Raw genomic sequence first — 22752 nt, 5'->3', positions numbered from 1 at the left:
TTACTTTGTTACACAGTAGTACTATACTCTACATATGCACTCCCCACAGAGCTGCAGGGAATCGACTGAGAATGTTGTGCACATTTAACACAGAGGTGTTGTCTATCACCCATAAACCTTGTTCAGATTGTGCATGAAGAATGTGTAATAGAGGAAGAATCTCCTCATTCCCCTGCAGAGTACCTGCACATCATTCTTACATGCACCCACAGTTACATTGCCTAGGGCCTGATAGATGTTCTTTGTTCCAGTTTGTACCTTTTACAAGTACTCTTACCAAGGACTAGTTTTAGTCTAAAGGGAATAAATATAGTAGTCTACATATCCTTCTCACTTCAGTTGTCTTGTAAAATTCCTAAGCATTGGCAGTTAAGAGACGAATTTCACGTTACATACTTTTAATGAACAAAATATTAATATGCAAATTAGAGGCGTCGGAGTCGGTGGATTTTTGGACCGACTTCACAGCCCTGGTTATAAACACGAACTAAATATCAGATAATGGATTCAGTAGTGGCTGGATAGTGTGACTGGGTAAGAGGTCTGTCTGACACAGGAGACCAGGGTTTGAATCTTGGCTCTTCCTGTTCAGTAAGCCAGCAGCTATTCAGTGAGGAGACCTTGGGCAAAACTCCTTTACACTGCTATGAAATCAATATAATGTTGCGCCTATTCAGACAGCAGCAGTAACTGTAAAGGGATCCCACTTCCTCAAAATGTATAAGAGTATAAACAAACAGGCTGCGCTTGTCAAATGGAATAACAATTCTTTAATGTAGTTGTAGGTAATACAACCTAAAATGGACAGTGTCCCAGATGGTTTAAAATAGTATAAATATAAAAGTGTAGGGATAAAAATAAATAAAATATGGCAATGGGTTAAAGTAGCTCAATGGCACTAAATAGCTGAAGCAAGGTGCTCGCTCTGAGGGGTGTACAGGATGATCTCAGCAATGCTCTCCTGAATGGTAAGTAACTGTGGCTGATATTCCTGATGGCTGGCTAGATTGGATAGGTTTCCCGAGCATAAGTATTCAGTGCGTGGGTTAGCATATAGTCATATAGTAAAGTTGCAGCAGCTGGTACTAAGGGGTGGCTGCCTTGTTTCCTTGGTGGTAATGTTATATACGATGAATTCCGAGCATGGCACTCAATACATGCATGTGAATCAGATGCGAGGGCTTTGCAAGATTTATGCCCTGTAGATGATGGCAAGTGAGCAAAAAATCAGCAGGAGTATATAGCTCAATGTCAATAAATAAAGATGGAGCGATCTCACCCTCCTTGGTGGTCAATCCTATAGCAGTTGGTCTCTTCCGGGGAGCCGCTCAATCTCACCAGCCCCGGCCGGCGGCAAAGTGAGAGAGACTTGACGTGCAGTGTAGTGTCGGGCAAGCGTGCCCGGCTCCCAGGGGGTCCGGATAGCGTGGGTGGCGTAGGTGAATAGAGCCTTCAGCTAGACTTCCGTCTTTCGCTAGCTACTCCCCAGCACGGAACTCCGACACGCCTCCTTCCCCTATGCGGCGTGACGTCACGACTGTAGCTGCTGCTGACGTTTCGAGAGGAACGCCTCTCTTTCTCAAAGCTTAGCTACTCGGGGATTAGGAGGATGGCTATTTAAGGTGTCTAGATATGCTAATAGGATTATTCAAATGCGTATAGCTCAAGATCCTTGTTAAGTCCGTGCGGAATTAATGTATTCAAATTGAATATCCACATTGTTTCACGTCTGGACATTTCTAGTAAATAATCTCCACCTCTCCAAGATCTTGTCACTTGTTCAATTACACAGTATTTGGATCCTTTAAAGGAGCAGCCATGTTCCATTTTATAATGTGCCGATAAAGGATGTTTTTTATTGCCCTTTTTGATATTGGTGCAGTGTTCACTCAATCTTTCTTTCAAGGTGCGTTTTGTTCTACCCACATAGTGCTTAGAACAGGGGCAAGTCAGCACATAGATGACCCCTCTCGTATCACAATTCGTTACATTTCTCATCTTGAATGTTTCATTTCCAGAAGAGGAAGTAATCTCATAAATCCTTTCTACAGGAGAATTCAGTTCTTTACAAGCTCTGCAGTACCCACATCTTTTAAAATATCCCTTTGTTTTCTTCATTTCAGGTTTTCTAATGGTGGGTGCTAGTATATTACCTAGATTTCTAGATTTTTTGAAGATTAATCTCGGATGTTCAGATAATAGAGGGGTAAGTATGGGGTCTTCCCTCAACAAACCCCAATACTTCTTCACTATATTCCTTACTCTGGGGGCTTGGGAGGAGTATTTCATAACTACACTTGGTTGCTGAAAAGTGTCACTGATAGGGTTCTCTCTCTCTTCCAATAATTCACGTCTTGCAGTACTTTTTGCTCTCTCCCTAGCTCCCAGAACAATGTCCTGTGGGTATCCTTTATGTTCAAATCGTTCTTGTAGGATTTGAGCTTCTGTGTCAAAGTCACCCGTTTTAGAGCAGTTCCTTCTGAGTCTTCTCAGAAGACTCTGACTAAAACTTACATAAAACCAGTAGACACCAATAGTTACATCAACATAGATAGTTGTCACCATTATAAGTGGCTTATGAATATCCCTAAGGGTCAGTTTTTAAGACTCAGAAGGAACTGCTCTAAAACGGGTGACTTGGACACAGAAGCTCAAATCCTACAAGAACGATTTGAACATAAAGGATACCCACAGGACATTGTTCTGGGAGCTAGGGAGAGAGCAAAAAGTACTGCAAGACGTGAATTATTGGAAGAGAGAGAGAACCCTATCAGTGACACTTTTCAGCAACCAAGTGTAGTTATGAAATACTCCTCCCAAGCCCCCAGAGTAAGGAATATAGTGAAGAAGTATTGGGGTTTGTTGAGGGAAGACCCCATACTTACCCCTCTATTATCTGAACATCCGAGATTAATCTTCAAAAAATCTAGAAATCTAGGTAATATACTAGCACCCACCATTAGAAAACCTGAAATGAAGAAAACAAAGGGATATTTTAAAAGATGTGGGTACTGCAGAGCTTGTAAAGAACTGAATTCTCCTGTAGAAAGGATTTATGAGATTACTTCCTCTTCTGGAAATGAAACATTCAAGATGAGAAATGTAACGAATTGTGATACGAGAGGGGTCATCTATGTGCTGACTTGCCCCTGTTCTAAGCACTATGTGGGTAGAACAAAACGCACCTTGAAAGAAAGATTGAGTGAACACTGCACCAATATCAAAAAGGGCAATAAAAAACATCCTTTATCGGCACATTATAAAATGGAACATGGCTGCTCCTTTAAAGGATCCAAATACTGTGTAATTGAACAAGTGACAAGATCTTGGAGAGGTGGAGATTATTTACTAGAAATGTCCAGACGTGAAACAATGTGGATATTCAATTTGAATACATTAATTCCGCACGGACTTAACAAGGATCTTGAGCTATACGCATTTGAATAATCCTATTAGCATATCTAGACACCTTAAATAGCCATCCTCCTAATCCCCGAGTAGCTAAGCTTTGAGAAAGAGAGGCGTTCCTCTCGAAACGTCAGCAGCAGCTACAGTCGTGACGTCACGCCGCATAGGGGAAGGAGGCGTGTCGGAGTTCCGTGCTGGGGAGTAGCTAGCGAAAGACGGAAGTCTAGCTGAAGGCTCTATTCACCTACGCCACCCACGCTATCCGGACCCCCTGGGAGCCGGGCACGCTTGCCCGACACTACACTGCACGTCAAGTCTCTCTCACTTTGCCGCCGGCCGGGGCTGGTGAGATTGAGCGGCTCCCCGGAAGAGACCAACTGCTATAGGATTGACCACCAAGGAGGGTGAGATCGCTCCATCTTTATTTATTGACATTGAGCTATATACTCCTGCTGATTTTTTGCTCACTTGCCATCATCTACAGGGCATAAATCTTGCAAAGCCCTCGCATCTGATTCACATGCATGTATTGAGTGCCATGCTCGGAATTCATCGTATATAACATTACCACCAAGGAAACAAGGCAGCCACCCCTTAGTACCAGCTGCTGCAACTTTACTATATGACTATATGCTAACCCACGCACTGAATACTTATGCTCGGGAAACCTATCCAATCTAGCCAGCCATCAGGAATATCAGCCACAGTTACTTACCATTCAGGAGAGCATTGCTGAGATCATCCTGTACACCCCTCAGAGCGAGCACCTTGCTTCAGCTATTTAGTGCCATTGAGCTACTTTAACCCATTGCCATATTTTATTTATTTTTATCCCTACACTTTTATATTTATACTATTTTAAACCATCTGGGACACTGTCCATTTTAGGTTGTATTACCTACAACTACATTAAAGAATTGTTATTCCATTTGACAAGCGCAGCCTGTTTGTTTATACTCCTTTACACTGCTACTGCCAATAAAACGTTCCCTAGTAGCTGCAGTTCTAGTGCTTTAAAGTGTAACAGAGATCTCGCTATGTAAAGATTTGATACTTACCCGGAGCTTCCTCCCTCCCCATAAACACAAGAGTCCCTCTCCGTCCTCCCCTGGTCTCCCGTTCAGCCACAGTCAGCCCCGGTAATAGGCTCAGTCGCGTTCAGTCTGGGCCTTCTATGCATGCGTGGACCTCTCGCGGGAGGACGGCAGAGGCCATGGGAGGATGGCAAGCAATTCACACGTGTTTATGAGGGCGGGAGGAAGCCCCAGGTAAGTCTCAAATAGCAAGATCTCTGGTTCCCTTTAAAGGGAACCTAAACTGATATGGATAAACTGATAAAAGGATATGAATTTTTCCTTTTAAAATAATACCAGTTGCCTGACTCTACTGCTGATCCTGTGTCTCTAATGCTTTCAGCCACAGCCCCTGAACAAGCATGCAGATCAGGTGCTCTGACTGAAGTCAGACTGGATTAGGTGCATGCTTGTTTCAGGTGTGTAATTCAGCCGCTACTGCAGTCAAAGAGATCAGCAGGATTGCCAGGCAACTGGTATTGTTCAGAAGGAAAAATCCATATCCCTCAGTTTAGGTTCCCTTTAAAAGGGATACTGTAGGAGGGTGGGGGGGGGGGGGGGGGGATAGGGGGAAAATGAGTTGAACTTGCCTGGGGCTTCTAGTGGTCCCTTGCAGACATCCTGTGCCCGCGCAGCCACTCACCGATGCTCCGGCCCCGCCTCCAGTTCACTTCTGGAATTTCAGACTTTAAAGGACTTACGAGGCCAAAATGGCTAAAAAAAAGCCAAGTACCTTTAAGATGTTTAAATGCACGGAGGACGCCGTCCGCGCAGTTCCGCCGGGTCCCCTTCCTGTGATCGCCCCCCGTGCCGATCGCGACCCCACAGGCCGGGTCGGGCTCTCGTTCCGCTCCCAATATGGCCGCTTCCTCTGGCCGCGGCTGCGCAGTCCGCCTGGCCGCTAGTGCGGCTGCGCAGCTCTACGGCCAACCCCCCGAACCACGCACTGTAGCGTGGATCGGAGGGGTTGGCAGTAGAGCTGCGCAGCCGCACTAGCGGCCAGGCGGACTGCGCAGCCGCGGCCAGAGGAAGCGGCCATATTGGGAGCGGAACGAGAGCCCGACCCGGCCTGTGGGGTCGCGATCGGCACGGGGGGCGATCACAGGAAGGGGACCCGGCGGAACTGCACGGAGGGCGCGGACGGCGTCCTCCGTGCATTTAAGCATCTTAAAGGTACTTGGCTTTTTTTAGCCATTTTGGCCTCGTAAGTCCTTTAAAGTCTGAAAACCACTGTGCCTGCGTTGCCGTGTGTCCTTGCTCACGCTGGTGTCACCAGGAAAGCACGGCGCAGGCACAGACCATACTGGGCCTGCACAGTATGATCCTGGTGACATCAGCGGGAGCGAGGACACAGGAACGCAGGCGCAGTGGTTTTCAGACTTTAAAGTCTGAAATTCCAGAAGTGAACAGGAGGCGGGGCCAGAGCATTGGTGAGTGGCTGCGCGGGCACAGGATGTCTGCGGGGGACCATTAGAAGCCCCTAGTAGGTTTCACTCATTTTCCCCCGACCCCCTACAGTATTCCTTTAAGTCTGCCAGGAGAAAAGCGCGTTATAAATGTTCTGTGTCTTGGGCAGGGGCGCTCCTAGCGTAAGTCAAGCCAGGCACCGGCTTGGAGCGTCAAGATGGGGGGTTGAAGCGCCGCCGCGGGGGGGGGGGGGGGGGGGGGAGATTCGCCGCTACTACACACTGTGTGTGAAAAATTGGAGCCCATGGTTTGCTTACATGATGAACCACGAGCTCCGCTGCTGATGCCGCCTCTATGCTCTCCCCCAGCCAATAGGCATGACGCTGGCCAGCTCTGGTCCCACCCTTTTCCTCCTCCTCTAGCCTGGCCAGCCCCCTCTTCATAGCAGCAGCCGGCCAGCCGCATGACCCGGGTCCTCTGATTCTCTTGTGCCCAGCGGCAGCGCCGCCTCTAACTCCTCCCCCCGCAAGCGTGACTCGCCGCCGGATCCTAATTGCCCTCCTGCTGAGCCCCCTGGCGCTGCTGGTCTGCGGCTCTGCGCAGCATCCTTGGTTCCCCCTGGCTAGGGTGACCAGGCGTAGGCGTCCTCTTTACCCCGGACAGGTCCTCTTTTTCCGACCTGTCCGGGGTGTCCGGCAGTTTTTTTTAAAGTCCGGGTGAAATCCCCGCAACCCACTGCGGGGACTGCCTCCTGGAGGCTGAGCAGGGCTACGGCAAGATGGCTGCCGAAGCCCTGCACTGGAGACTATTTGTGTCTCCAGTACAGGGCTTCGGGCGCCATCTTGCCGTAGCCCTGCTCTCTGCCTGTCAGCGCGGGAGATTCACACTGGCTGCCGCTGCAGGAGGATCGTCGCTGGAGGATCGTCAGGGGTCGGCCAGGTGAGTGATTTTTTTCTTATTTTACTGGTTTATTTTCTGGTGACTGCTCCCCACATAACGATTATCTGGTGAATGCACATAACGATTATCTGGTGAATGCTCCCCACATAGCGATTATCATCTGGTGACTGCTCAAACATAGCGATTATTTTCTGGTGACTGCTCCCCACATAGCGATTATTTTCTGGTGACTGCTCCCCACATAGCGATTATTTTCTGGTGAATGCTCCCCACATAGCGATTATTTTATGATGAAACATTGCTGCATTACGATTATTTTCTGATAATAGATTGCTGCATTACGATTATTTTCTGGTGAATGATTGCTGCATTAAGATTATTTTCTGGTGAAAGATTGCTGCATTACGATTATTTTCTGGTGATAGATTGCTGCATTACGATTATTTTATGGTAAAACATTGCTGCATTACGATTATTTTCATTGGGGGGGGGGGGGGGGGGGGTGGCACAGGTATTCTCGCCTGGAGTGACAAAATGGCTAGAGGCGCCCCCTGGTCTCGGGAGATTGCATTTATTGCCGATGGTATTGAACAGATTCATGCTGCATGCTGTATCAGGTAGAGCTGGTTTAATTCACAGAAAATCTTTGGAGTGGACTTGGTTTTGGGACATTGTTACCCACACTCTCATATTCAATTAACTGAACTTTTATAAAAACCAACATTGCATTTCAAGAACTTTGCGCAACACACCACCTCTGCTGAGGCTCAATTACTTTTAATTGAATACGGTAAATTAAACTATTGTTTTTACTGAGTGCATTTTCCCACACTCTGATGCTTAAGGGCTGGTTCAGACGGGCATTTTTGTGGCGTTTAACGCAGCGTTTCAGACGCAGCGTTTTTTGGGATCTACTGCCATCCCATGCAAGTGAATGGGAGCGTTTAGAGCTGGCTTTTGCAGGCTTTCATGAAAGCCTGGCAGTAGATCCCAGCGTTGCGTCTAGTCTCAAAAGCAACATGCTGCTTTCAGAGGCAGTAAATGCGAGGAAACAATAGCAGAGACCAGAACTGCTAGCCCACGCTTTTCAAAAGCTAGCGTTTAAACGCTGGCGTTTGAACGCAATGCCAAGCAAAAGCTCAGCAGACGCCCGTGTGAACCAGCCCTTACATTACACTAAAAAAAAAAAAAAAAAAAAAAGGAGGAGGTTAAGGAGGAGGCTCATCTAATTTCTTCCACCTGTGAACGATAGGCAAATTTTACTAATCAGGACCCACCCAAGCTTCTGTTTCCTAGGTGGTGCCATTCTTTCCTCAGCTGTCAAATATATTAACTGGTTAGTTTAAAGCGGACCTGAACTCAGAACGTCCTCTCTGCTCTAAAAGCTACGCAACAGCATAATAACCTTTAAACAAAAAACATTTCTTTGTTACACCTGATACAAATTCTAAAATAAGGCTGCTTTCACAGAGGGACGTTACAGGTTCACTTTAGAGCAGCCTGTAACGCAACCCAACTCACAGTAATGAAAAATCAATGAGCTGTTCACAGTGCCCACGTTGCGTTACAGTGTAACTCTGGACGTTCAAAGAAAGTGCAGCATGCTGTGCGTTATAGGTGGTTTTAGCTGCGTTAGACTGTTTGCACATGCTCAGTAAGGGGAGCTATTGTTCCTAGCCACATGGCCAATTAATAATCACTGTAGTGTTGTCCAGATCATGAACGATTCGGATCTTCTTTGTGAGTCGAATAATCCAGATCATCACAAGGATTCGGTTCACAGTGCATGTCTGGAAGAAACAGGAAGTGCAGCTTCTGTGCACAAGCACAATCTTCCTGCTGCAGCTCTCCCTTCCCCATTAGCACCCTCAATGTGCCTTCATTCTCCTGTACCTCTCACTCTGCTGCACCCCTGCTTCCCTAGTAAAATGATTCGGATCTTTTCAATGATCCGATTCAAATCATCCAAATCATTGAAAAGATCCCAACTTCCCAGGATAGCACCAAGAGCCTCATAACGCGGCTCAATCTGACCTCGAACTTCAACACCACCATGCGTTGCGTTAGGGGCACGTTATACGACCCTAACGTCTTGGTGTGAAAGAGGCCTAAATCTGCACAGTTTCTACTTCCTGATTCATGGAAGTAGACATACTGTTAACCTCCTGTGCTTTCAAAATGGACTTATCTACCATCTCTGCCATAGGCAGTCATGTGACACGGGGGAGATCAGATTACAACTTGTGATTAGACACAAATGAGGGGGAATTAGACAGGCTAAACTCTGTAAATACATACAGGGTGCATTTCTCTATGTATTTCTTCAGTCCTGTGAAAGAGTTCAGGTCCACTTTAAAGACTAGCCTAAAGCCAAGTGCACTCATCCGATTTTGATTTGCTAACTTTACCACTTTCATCTAGTACACGGAACATTTATATTGCGTTTTTCTCCTGGCGGACTCAAAGCGCCAGAGCTGCAGCCACTAGGGTGGGCTCCACAGGCAGTTGCATTGTTAGCAGGAGAGAAAACACATTATGAATACTTTGAATAGATTGTGCAGGTAAGCTGGTAAGCTCTCATGCTACATGGAAGTGGTAAAATACGCCAATCAAGATCGAATGTGTGTATCTGGCTTAATTTATAAGATGCTAGCCAGACTAGACAAACATCTTCAATGAAAATAAATAACTGTACTAAATGTTAGATTTCTCAATGTCCCATTCAATGCATTTCATGGCATTCTACTGCTGTGAGCCAACTGAAGGCATTAACTGCTGATGAAATAACTAGCAGCGGATTCATTTACCAGTAGACAGACCTTTACTTGGGTGAGGTTGTCTTTAATCACTTCTCTGGATCAGTGGATATTTGTATATGAAAATAATTTCTTCATCACCAGTTCTAAGTACATTAGTTGAACTGTAATACATATGCATCATTATTTAAGGGCGAATTTCATCACTTGCATTTATACCTTAATAGACTGCAGCACACTGGTACCTTTCTCTGTTTCTATTTGGCAACTTCCACACTCAATTTGTTTTATGTTCACACAGCCTGATCCCAACGTTTTGATGTTCACATCTAACAGAAGAATGAACACAATTAGGATATACAGAAATAATGCTATAAGATAAAATTATTCACATGTACAAATGGTAACACCAAGAAACAACATAAAATAGGCTGATACAATATAATTAAAGTAAATTTCTTTTATGATAAGCATTTTCCTACAATACCTTGTAGTCTGAGAATTTTTATTTTTTAAATTCAGAGAAATACGGGTTTTTAAACTGGTAAAATTATATTTTGTTGAAGTACACAGCATACAGGGGACACCCAGTTGGGGGGGGGGGGGGCAGAGGTGGCACAGAAGACACTGAAGGCACTGGGGAACAGAGGTGACACAGAGGGGGGTACTGTAGGCATGGGGAGAGGGCCATAGAGGGGGTTTAGGTATCAGAGATATTCTGCATCAATTGGACTTATTTGTATCTTATTCACCATCCCTATCAAGGAGCCAGCTCAGAAAAATTAGGACCAAGAAACTGAAGGGAAGGCAGAAGGGGTTGCAGGCAAACGTACAAACGTAGACACATATACACAATTCCAGAACACGCACGTACGTATTTAGTGCTGATGTATTGTTATATAGTTAAAAAAAACAAAAGTTAGGTAGGCCTAAGTGGAAGATAAACTCGTCTCCACGAGGACCTCACAAGCAACCGATGCAGCGTGATACATATCTTGACATATAAAGGTTTCTTCATCCACCCCCATTCCATTTCATCCATCTAACCACCTATTTGTGAAACAGATTGAAACTATATTAAGCAATCAAAAAAAAGGAGAAACCACAGAACAAATGGGAGTACAGAACTTTTGCTATTTTACAGCGAGGAATCAGTTATCTGACATATTTGGCAATCTTTGACAATGCTTCCCGTCATTCAGTTGTGTCGTGTTTTCATCCCTGCAGGGGTACATGAATGCGCCGAGTGTAGCTATGTGTGGCATCCAGAACGAAATCAGACGGGATCGAGCATGGTGTTTGCATAAACATTGATAATGACATTTTAAATAGCACCGCAATCCGAAGAATCCTGAACAATCATGGAAAAATTGCAGGCAGAAACCACAATCGCAAGCAGAGCATTAACAAATGCAGAGCGCCACAAACACCCGGAAATGCCTGTGAAATCAGAGACGCAAGTGTGCTCTCAGCCTCAAAATCTGCCCACCAAGTGGTGGTGTTTTGTTAATTACAGTAATAATGCTGTATAGACTTTGTAGACCCGCTATGCACTCATTGGTGTCCAGCTATATTTTTTTATTGGGTGATGCTGTATAGTATGTGTGGTATTAATAATGCTGTGCAACGTTTGAAGCTGTGCAGTATATTTTTTTTTTTTATTTGCATAAACACTGCTATGAGGAAGAGTGTTCTCTGCTGCTGCCTTTGTCTAGGTGTGGACTTATTTTCATTCAGAAGCTGCTCACCTAGTTTTCATACAATAGTGTGCAGGGCTTCACTGTGTGCTGGGTGTGACAAGGGCTGGGCCCTAGTAAGCTCATATTCAGTGGCCCCTCAGGGCTCCACTGTTGGAATGACCATTGCGTAAAGCAGACCTGAACTCAGAACTTCCTCTCTGCTCTAGAAGATAAGCAAAAGCATAATAAACTTTATAGAAAAAAACATTTCTTTGTTGCAGCTGATACGAGTCCTGAAATAAATGTGCAGTGTTTCTACTTCCCACTTTCATGGAAGCAGACATAAGGTTAACATCTTGTATTTACAAATTAGTTGCTCTGCTGAGGCAGCCAGCTGACACAGCTGAGATGTGACATACAGGAAGAGATGCTGTGCACTAGATAAGAGTGGATAAAAGGACAGTGCAGTCCCCGGAATGCAAGTTAGGTCTGCTGTTGCTGTCTGGGGAGCTCTGCAAGGCTGCGGGACAGAGAGAGGCACAGAAAAGGGGACAAAGGGTGATAGAGAGACAGACAGGAAGACAGAGGCATAGAGGGTGGGCGGAGGCACAGAAGGTTTACACAGAGCAGGAATAGTGTACAGACAAAGGCAACTGAAATGAGAGGGATATAGAGGCTACCATATTTATTTCCTTATAAGTAATACCAGTTGCTTGGCTATCCTGCTGATCCTCTGCCTCTAAAGGTGCGTACACACGCACTACTGAAGAGAACGACGGGTCCGTCAGACCCTCCCGCTGAGGTTCAGAAACAGCCTTATCAGTCTGCAGATAGACTGTACACACGCACTACTGTCAGGAGAACGACCGCCCAGCGGGAGGGTCTGACGGACCCGTCGTTCTCTTTAGTAGTGCGTGTGTACGCACCTAATACTTTTAGCCATAAACCCTGAGCAAGCAGGTGTTCCTGACATTATTATCAGATCTTACAAGATTAGCTGCATGCTTGTTTCTGGTGTTATTCAGACACCACGGCAGCCAAATAGATCAGAAGGGCTGCCAGGCAACTGGTATTGTTTAGAAGTGAATAAATATGGCAGTCTCCATATTCTTCTCATTTCAATTGTCCTTTAAAGAGGAGCTGTCAGCCATACTATCTCAAGAAAAACAAACAAATATATAAGTAGATAAATACAATAAAGACAACCCAGCATGTCCTGCAACTTCTCTTTTGTGTACCAAATTTTCTGTGTACCAAATAAGAGTCATGTAAACTGGGGAATGATAATTTATCAACAAGAAAAGTAATAGTGATTTTACCTTTTGAATTGCCTGATTAGCATCCTTCTTACTTGTTTACCAGATAAAAATAAAGAATTGATATTTTGATTTTATGCCCGACAGTTACTCTTTAAGGCCTGGTGCACACCAAAATCCGCTAGCAGATCCGCAAAATGCTAGCAGATTTTGAAACGCTTTTTCTTATTTTTCTGCAGCGTTTCAGCTAGCGTTTTGCGGTTTTGTGTAGCGGTTTTGGTGTAGTAGATTTCATGTATTGTTACAGTAAAGCTGTTACTGAACAGCTACTGTAACAAAAACCGCCTGGCAAACCGCTCTGAACTGCCGTTTTTCAGAGCGGTTTTCCTATACTTAACATTGAGGCAGAAACGCATCCGCAATCCAAAATCTGCAGCAGCCCGGGAGTATGAGTTTCTGCAGAACGCCTCCCGCTCTGGTGTGCACCAGCCCATTAAAATACATTACCCAAGCGGATTCGCACCCACAAGCGGATCGCAAACCGCAGCGGAAACGCTCCGGTGTGCACTAGGCCATAGAAAGGATTCAGGTTAGGAATGAACCTACAGTCCTTAACTAGTTAACTGGGGACTACCTGTACTGCAATTGCTCCACTCACCATGCAGTAATTTTTTTTGCACATTATTCTGCTCATCACAGTTTAGTGAATATACCCCTTTATTTCTATGCAATGCTGAGCAGCGAAAGGGATAGTCTAGATTAGAAATAGATCTGCACTCATATAATAAACCTGTGTCATTGCCATGGCTACACATAACTTACGCTTGCAGCAAAACTGGTTAATCTCCCTGTGTAGCTCCAGGATGCATATCCATTAGAAGGCAGCGAGGCTAAACCTCTTCAGTTGGACTGTCACATCACTGGCTTTATTGCTGTCAAACAATGACAGTTTCTACCTGAGGCTGCTGGAAAAGTATTTTGAGACAGATTTTCTGACAGAATTCTGATTGCCCTCAGCACACCCAAACCAGGACAGAGGTTAACAAATAACAAATATTTCCAACTTGCACACTGATGGCCGTTCCCATACGTGAAAGTGTGAGATGATTGCTTTGGCAAGGAAAGAAGCCGCTTCTGATCTGTCAGAAGACATTTCACACAGTGCTCTGTAGCTTGTGTACAGCAAGCCATACAAGGAAAAATACCGGCAACTGATCAATCACACCCCAAGTGGAAATCCATTATGTAGTAGTGATCAAAGTAACCACCTTGTTCCATTCAAACTCCATTACACTTCAGCAGAAATCTGAAAAAGAGTCAGGGAAACAACTAGCACTGTAACACAACATTGATCCCCCCATGGCTTCTCCCTCTGCCTTAAAGGGAAGGTCCAAGCAAAATAAAAAAAATGAGTTTCACTTACCTGGGGCTTCTACCAGCCCCATGCAGCCATCCTGTGCCCTCGTAGTCACTCACTGCTGCTCTAGTCCCCCGCTGGCAGCTTGCCGGGCCGCATTGCATAAATTTTTACGCATTCCCGGTAGTGCAGGAACATTAACAAATACATTTTTATGCGTTACTGGTTCAATGCGTACATTTTTACATTTATTAATTATATGTAATTATGTTATTAATCAGCTGGAAAAATCATCCTATAATTGGCAAGAGCAAAGCAGCCGTAGACATTCAATAGCATTCCTCCCAACCACAGCCATGTTTTGTACTGCTCACTGATGTACAAAACTGTGGAGCCTCACTCATGTATGTGGCCTCCTGTGCTCTGACACTTGCTCTCAAGTAGGTCAAATCATTGAAAAGCCATTTTTTAAAATAGTTTTTTTTTTTTTTAAACTGCAATGTGGGCCTAGACCAGGCCTGGGCAAACTTTCCATTGTGATTGACATCAGGACATGGCATGACATAAGGACGTGCCAGCATATTACACGCTGGCACGTCCTGACATCACGCCTTGTGACACCCTGTTGCCATGGAGACATAACATGTGACATCGGTGAGCGAGGCGAATTTCAAATCACCCATTCACAACTTCTCACGGAGGGTGGGGGAAAGGAGGGCAAACCGGCTGCATGTCAGAGGGCCGGAGAAGCAACACACGGGCTTTAGTTTGCCCAGCACTGGCTAGACACAGAGTTTGTTATTAGGATGAAAACAAGGTAAGCCCCGTACACATGCAAGACACACCAGCTTGCACACTGTAGCTCCAGACCCATTGCACGAGCGCCAGCGTAATTTTGTTATTATGCAGTGCTGCTAGACAGGATGAAAGTGTCAGACTTTTATCCATATAGGGGAACACTGTACTGGACCAGATTCAACAGTGGTGCCCCTGTGATTAGGAAAAAATGTGGTAGAGTGGCAGGGGAGACGGCCGCAGCGATCATAGTGACGGACAATGTCAACCAATGGTGTTTTGACTTTTTTTTTTCACAATCAAGGTTTATTGAAAGATAAGTAACAGTACAGAAAAAAGGAAGGTGATACTTTATCAGTTATAGAACGTCAAGAACAATGTTGAAATAACTACAGGTTGCCAGCATTATCACGTAGAGTATGAAACAGGAGAATTTTGGTAACTGTGGACACCAAGGAGTATTTTCTCAGTGTATTATACGCAAAGAGCGACACACAGATACCCCAGTGGTTTCCATAGACCCGTAGGAAAGAGGGGGAGCAGCAAGCTCGAGAGTAGGAAAGAGGTGAGTATGCGAAGAAAAGGGGGGTAGGTAACAGCAAGAGTAGTCGAACACAAGGTCTTATCCCATCAGTTGGACAAGATGGTTTTGTAATAAGAGGAGGTCTGGAACTCAGACCAGAGTGACCATGTTATTGTGTATTGTTCAGGTCTGTCCTGTGAAAGGAGTATTAGGTGCTCCATTCTATCAATAGAGTCTACCTTCCTGACCCATGATTTAATGGAGGGGGGGGTAGGGGATTTCCAGTGGAGAGGGATTAAACTTCTGGCCGCATTGAGAAGATGTACTGTCAGAGATTTTTTGTAAGACTGGAAAGATTCGTGAGTGTCATGTAGGAGAAGTGCACTGGGTGTGAAGGGAACTGTGCTCTCAGTAATCTTTTCTACCAACTGATGTATTTCCACCCAATAAGTTGTTATTTGGGGACAGGACCAGAATATTTGGAGAATGTCTGCTTGTGGGGCGTTGCATCTCCAGCATGAATCTGGGGAGGAGGGGAAAATTTTGTGTAGTACAGCGGGGGTTTTATACCATCTTGAGAGAATCTTGTATCCCAGCTCTTGGGTATTAGTATTTAGAGAGCCTTTATGGTTAATGAGGAAGATTTTACCCCATTGTTCATCATCGAGAGAGATGCCTAGGTCTTTTTCCCAGTCAGACTGGAATTTGAGTTTGGAAGTTGAGGGTGTAACCAAGAGCATCTGATAGAGCTGTGATACAAGATGTCTGTGTGGTCCTTCACTAATGATCAATGTTTCAAAGGTGGTCAATTGTTTTGACCAGTTAGCTTTGGATTTCAAAGAGTTGAGGAAGTGGCGGATTTGGAAGAATTGCCACAGCGCAAGAGGCATATCCTCTCTCAGTGCTGCCATTTCGGAGTGTTTTGACTTTTGACACATACTTTGAAGAAATGAAACTTTTGCTGTTTTGCTCATGTGCAATTTTGGACTTGGTGAATGTATATGGGGTGTCCACAGCTTTGCACCCATCCAATTTGGCAAGGTGTACTACTCTAAACCTTTCTACTTTCTTTCGAACAGAAGATGACGATGTGTCGGACTGTATTGGCAACAGCGCCATCTACCATCAGCCACATTTTCCTACGTCGGACTATGTCCAACATTTGTGCTATAGTTGGACAAAATCCGACATAGGATTGAAAAGGGTTAGCTTCCACATATAGGAAACAAGAGTACCCATTTTCATTAAGGCCTAGTGACGTCACTATAGGGAAGCAGTCCAGTGGGGAGGAGGGGCCCAGACTTCTTCCTTCCTCCCAACTACCAGGGCCCCCGGTCCCATTGTCCCCTGACTGTCTCCTCTGTTCATTCTTCACAGACCCACAGATTAGCGAGGCAGCAGTGATGGCCGGGGCTTAGCTCTTGTACTGTCAGCTCTATCCAGTGCTCCTGCTGCAGCCACTATGGCCTCAATTCATAAAAGTCTGGTCGGAAAAGTAAATCCATGCGGGAAAACTCCGCTTTCGATATTTCTGACTTCTGGGTGGTCATTTATAAAATGTTGCGAGTTGCGATAGCAGAGCGGAGATTTCCCGCTGTAGGCTGTCGGTAGCCTTGCGGAAACACAGAAGCTGCCAGAGTCCCTCCGTGCGCTGCTCTCTCTGCTGCTGCTTGGGAGGTCTGTCCCATTCACTGAAATGTATTCCGCATGCTTTTCACTACATCCGAGGTAGCGGTAATCCCTGCCCTCATACCGCTTGCATACATTTTTATGAATTAACATTTTGGTATGATAGTCACCGCACAAGGCGGTGATTTATCGCTCTGCTCGGGAATGTCAGCTTTTCATGCGGAAACAGCCTTTATGAATACGCATTTTGCTAAATGGTCGGTAAAGTCAGTTGTTTTCAGCATTTCCGCATGCGGGAATGCTTTATAAAATCGAGGCCTATGTGTTCTCTTATTTTTCCCCTTCTCTCGGTCTCCCAAAGTCACATGACAAGCAGAAAAACTCAAACCAAGAGTAAGCCAGAGGACACCTAGTGGCCGCAGCGGATGCACAGGAGAGACCCATCAGAGGAAGAGGTAAAACCAGAACCTGACCGTGCTGATCTGTTGGTCTGGATGGCAAGAGAGTGAGGGGAGCCCTGAAGGAAGCAAAAAGAAGAATTTCAGGATCCCATGCCGATGATGGGAGCTGAACATAGGAAGGGGGACATCATAAACGTTTTGCAGGGTGGCCTCATGAGCCATAGTTACACCCGTTAGGGCCTTCTAAATGTTCCAATGTATGGATTGAATAAAGCATGACCTGTAAAGGCATCATGCAGATCCCCATCATTGGCAATTCTGTATTACATGATGTAAAGAAACTTCACATATTGCAAAATGACTAGCAATGTGGAAGGTCTTCCCTATGAGGTTTCCTTCTGGGTCACATCAACTATACTAGAGCCCAGGGCTGTGGAGTCGGAGTCGTGGAGTCGGAGTCGGGAAAAAATGCACCGACTCCAAATCCTAATGAATTTGTAACTGTAATTAAAATAGAAAATATGATAAAATGTTCTATTTCTCAGATAATAGTCATTAAAAATAATGTATACATACAGTAATAGCTGTGCTTAGTCCACAAAAATGCAAATAACCAATCAAAATTAGTTACTTGTGCTGCTTCAATAAAGCAGTCCCCGTATTTTTAAGGTCAGATATACATATCTGATTGTGACTGTATAAATGGTGTAAACAGGAATCTCTCATATATACTAAATAACATCTATGCTGTAAGAATAAAGCCTGATGTGTAGCTGTGTCACTAATAGAGATGGTCAATGAGATGGAAATAATTCTGCATTGATGCTGATTTATGCAAATGTATGCACTCCCTTTGCTCATGAAATAATAAATAATTTGATATGTTGTTAAAATTTGATTTGGTGACTACAAATTAAAGGGTACCTGAGACGGATGAAAAGTAAAGTTTTATACATACCTGGGGCTTCCTCCAGCCCCCTTCAGGCCAATCAGTCCCTCGCTGTCCTCCTCCGCCACCTGGATCTTCTGCTATGAGTCCTGGTAATTCAGTCAGTCAGCGCAGTCCAGCCACGTGCCGCTCCCACAGCCAGGTACATTCTGCACCTGCGCAATAGTGCTGCACAGGTGTAGTATGCACCTGGCGGCGGAGTGCGTGCATGCGCACTACGCCCGACTGGCTCAAGTACCTGGGCTCATAGCAGAAGATCCAGGTGGTGGAGAAGGACAACGAGGGACTGATTATCCTGAAGGCAGCTGGAGGAAGCCCCATGTATGTATAAAACTTTAATTTCATCTGTCTCAGGTTTACTTTGTTACACAGTAGTACTATACTCTACATATGCACTCTCCACAGAGCTGCAGGGAATCCACTGAGAATGTTGTGCACATTGAACACAGAAGTGTTGTCTGTCACCCATAAATCTTGTTCAGATTATGCATGAAGAATGTGTAATAGAGGAAGAATCTCCTCATTCCCCTGCAGAGTACCTGCACATCATTCTTACATGCACCCACACTTACATTGCCTAGGACCTGATAGATGTTCTTTGTTACGGTTTGTACCTCTTACCAAGGACTAGTTTTAGTCTAAAGGGAATAAATATAGTAGTCTACATATCCTTCTCACTTCAGTTGTCTTGTAAAATTCCTAAGCGTTGGCAGTTAGAGACAAATTTCACGTTACATACTTTTAATCAACAAAATTGTACTATGCAAATTAGAGGAGTCGGAGTCGAGGAGTCGGTGGAATCCTAAACTGAGGAGTCGGAGGATTTTTGGACCGACTCCACAGCCCTGCTAGAGCCTGCACTTTTCTTTGGGTGCTAATACTAGGTACACACAAACACAATGCAATTTCCCATCAGATCAACAGGTCAAATTGATAAATTCTGACATGGCCAATTGATAACAGGATCGATTTTCAGATCAGTACTTCACAAAATCAATCCTGTTATTAATCAGAAGCAGATCAGACATGTCAGTAATTATCGATTCGAGCGGTCGATCTGGGATCTGCTGGGATTGTGTGCATCAAGGTGCGTACACACATGCGACTATAGTCGTTTGAAGCGATCGTTCCCCGATCGTTCAAACGACGATCGTTTAAAAAAAAACCAACCAACGATGATTAAGTCTAACGACAGACGAGCTAGATCGTTAAAAACGAACGATCTAGCTTGGCGGATTTTTTCCAACGACGATCGTTTGCAAAAGTAGTACATCGTTGGAAACGGTCGTTCGTACTAGGCTTGACATGCGCATTTCGCTGTTTCTCCATGATACTTCTCATTTTTATGCGCAAGCGCAATAGTTGCTTTACGTGATGTAACGTTCATTCTAACGATCAGATCGTTACACACATTTAAAAACTAACTTTACTTAGGTCGTTCTTTCATCAATTAAAAGTTTGTTCGTCGTTCACAACGAACGATCGTTGTCGCATGTGTGTACGTAGCATCAGGCATAACGGCTGTTTCACGTTTAACCACCTGAGCGGTCTGGACGAGCTGAGCTCGTCCAACACCGCCGGAGGTCGCCGCTCAGGCCCTGCTGGGCCGATTTTAATCAAATAAAGTGCAGCACACGCAGCCGGCACTTTGCCAGCCGCGTGTGCTGCCTGATCGCCGCCGCTCTGCGGCGATTCGCCGCGAGCAGCGGCGAAAGAGGGCCCCCCTAGCCGCCTGAGCCCTGCGCAGCCGGAACAAAAAGTTCCGGCCAGCGCTAAGGGCTGGATCGGAGGCGGCTGACGTCAGGACGTCGGCTGACGTCGATGACGTCACTCCGCTCGTCGCTATGGCGACGATATAAGCAAAACAAGGAAGGCCGCTCATTGCGGCCTTCCTTGTTTATTCTGGGCGCCGGAGACGATCGGAAGATCGCCTCCGGAGCGCCCTCTAGTGGGCTTTCATGCAGCCAACTTTCAGTTGGCTGCATGAAATAGTTTTTTTTTTAATTTGAAAAAAACCCTCCCGCAGCCACCCTGGCGATTTAATCAGAACGCCAGGGTGGTTAAAAATGCAAATTGCAATTGCTAAACGTCATAGTCAAAGTGCTTTTTTAATTACTAGCAATCAGCTAAGTGCTAAAAAAGCACTTTTGTTGTGAAAAGGCCCTTATCCTATGCCCAAGCAAACTCTTTGTATTGTATATATTTGAGTGCCCTGGATTGCACACTACGGTTTGTAACTGGATATGTTCTTTTCAAACCGGTTTAGACTTTTATCTATTTTGTTGAGAAAGTAAAATGTGTATTTCATTTTCAGGTTCCAGGTGGCCAGACACCAGCTCCCTGCATGGGTAAATCTGATACTTGACAGCTGTCGTTAAATAAGGAATGCAAAGTTACGGAATTAGTCACTGAGTAGAAAGCATGTCATCAACCTCTACACATACATAACAGTAACCAAACCCAGGACTCCCCTTGTTGGATGATAACTCACCTGCAGCCACAAACACGTGCTACCCCCTCCCCCGTCCTACTTGCAGTCTGGCAGTGACATACGTACCGAAGCGCACCGGCGTGGTGACCTCCACGCAGCTACGGCTGTCTATATCTTGGGAAGTGATCTGGACTTGCTTGGACTCTTCATCGTACCGCACATCAATGTTGTCCAGGTCCAGGCCCCGGTGCACATTGCGGTCCACCCCGCTGACCATCACAAACACCCGATCAGCGTCCGGGTAGGTGAGCGGGTCTTGCGGTCTCACCCGTACATCGCACGGCAGCTTCACCCTCAGACTGCTCAGCGGGTTCACAATCAGAGTCCACTGCTTGAGAGGCTTGTTGCGGTACTCGGCTGCCTCAGTACTCCAGCGCCTGTGCAGCGCTCTTCCCTCGCCCCCCAGCAGTCGCCGCCACAACCACAAGCGGCCACGATACACCAGCGAGCCCATCATAGCCCTACAGAAGCAGCCATGCAGCCTCTGCTCTCTGCCTAACTCTAGCGTGCGAGGGACGCCGGGAGTTGTAGTGTAGAAGAGCCGTGTGCAGCTGATTCCTATAGAACATACAACTTCATATCCCAGAATCCCTTTCTCCAGATGTTAGGCGTGCTCAGGTCATCGCGTGTTTACTTAGTTTCAGTTTGAGGATAACATCCTTTACTTCACAAGCACGTCCTGTACCTTTCAGTGTTGACAACTGCCTGTGTAATGTCTGATTGCGCTGCCCGGAAGCTCCCCTCCACACTGAGTAGCACGCATGCTCAGTGTGAAGTTAATGATGCTGCTGGAGATAAAATACGAAATATCTCCGCTCCCACACCTCTTACACTCCCCAAATTTTGAGGGTAGGGAGGGGACCCCCCGAACGACCTTTATGCCAAATTGCAGCCCCCGAGACCCGCTGGTTCAGGAGATAGATTAGAGAAATCTATCTCGGGAACCAGCGGGTCTCGGGGCTGCAATTTGGTATAGAGGTAGTTCGGGGGGTCCCCTCTCTACCCTGAAAATTTGAGGAGTGTAAGAGGTGTGGGAGCGGAGATAATGGGCTCTATTCTCAAAGAGCCAAAAGTACCGCAAAATTTTACCACTAAATTCCCGCCAGCGGTAAACTCCGCATTTTTTCAGCATTCACTAACATTTTCCGCATGTTTGCCGCATGCGGGAAAAAAGATGCGGAAACTGCCATTATTCATGTGGGAATCATGCGGTAAAAAGGTCGCATGAAAAAGTGTTTAAAAAAAAAAAATTAAAAGTCCAGCAAGCACAGCCCTTAAAGAGAATCTGTATTGTTAAAATCGCACAAAAGTAAACATACCAGTGCGTTAGGGGACATCTCCTATTCCCCTCTGTCACAATTTCGCCGCTCCCCGCCGCATTAAAAGTGGTTAAAAACAGCTTTAAAAAGTTTGTTTATAAACAAACAAAATGGCCACCAAAACAGGAAGTAGGTTGATGTACAGTATGTCCACACATAGAAAATACATCCATACACAAGCAGGCTGTATACAGCCTTCCTTTTGAATCTCAAGAGATCATTTGTGTGTTTCTTTTCCCCCTGAGGGGGGAGTGCATAGCAGAACCACAACACTGAAGAACTTGGCAGCCTTCCAGACACAGGCTGACAAGTCTGACAAGGGAAAGATACATTGATTTATTACAGAGACTGTGATAGTAGAAAGTGCTGCAGTAAGCCAGAACACATTAGAATAGCTTTTGGAACTTGTAGGATGATAAAAAACAGGATGCAATTTTTGTTACGGAGTCTCTTTAAGCCTCCACACTTCATTAAAGTCAATGGGATTCGGAATATATCACCTACTACTTGTAGGTGATAAAAAACCGGTAATTAACGACGAAATGATGCGCCTGAACATTTTTGAGAATTGATCTTTTATTGCGGAAAATACCGACTTTTGCGGAAAGTTTTCCGCATGAATCCCGCACTTTTACCACACTTTTTCCGCATGCGGGAAAAACATGCAGAAAATTTAGAGAATGCAAACTTGACGGTATTTTGGGTGCAAACTTCCCGCATGTACTTTACCGCATGCGGGAAGTCTTTGAGAATAGAGCCCATTGAGTATTTTACCTCCAGCAGCATCATTCTATAGGAAATGTGGCCGC

At 45.4% G+C, this 22752-nt stretch overlaps 1 protein-coding gene across 1 annotated transcript in view; it reads right to left on the bottom strand.

Moving 5' to 3' along the window:
* FAM185A (family with sequence similarity 185 member A) overlaps positions 1-21237 on the bottom strand; it is an 85360-nt gene extending 64123 nt beyond the window's left edge. The window contains exons 1-2 of the mRNA XM_068273628.1: positions 20691-21237; positions 9764-9873 (exon numbers count right to left, since the gene is read on the bottom strand). Of these exons, the coding sequence (XP_068129729.1) occupies positions 9764-9873; positions 20691-21081 (501 nt within the window). The 5' untranslated portion in view covers positions 21082-21237. The remainder of the gene's footprint in view (positions 1-9763; positions 9874-20690) is intronic.
* Positions 21238-22752: the final 1515 nt, after the last annotated feature.

Source organism: Hyperolius riggenbachi, chromosome 3, assembly GCF_040937935.1.
Source record: "Hyperolius riggenbachi isolate aHypRig1 chromosome 3, aHypRig1.pri, whole genome shotgun sequence".
NCBI classification, from domain to species: Eukaryota; Metazoa; Chordata; class Amphibia; order Anura; family Hyperoliidae; genus Hyperolius; species Hyperolius riggenbachi.
This window is presented reverse-complemented; position numbering and strand designations above follow the sequence as displayed.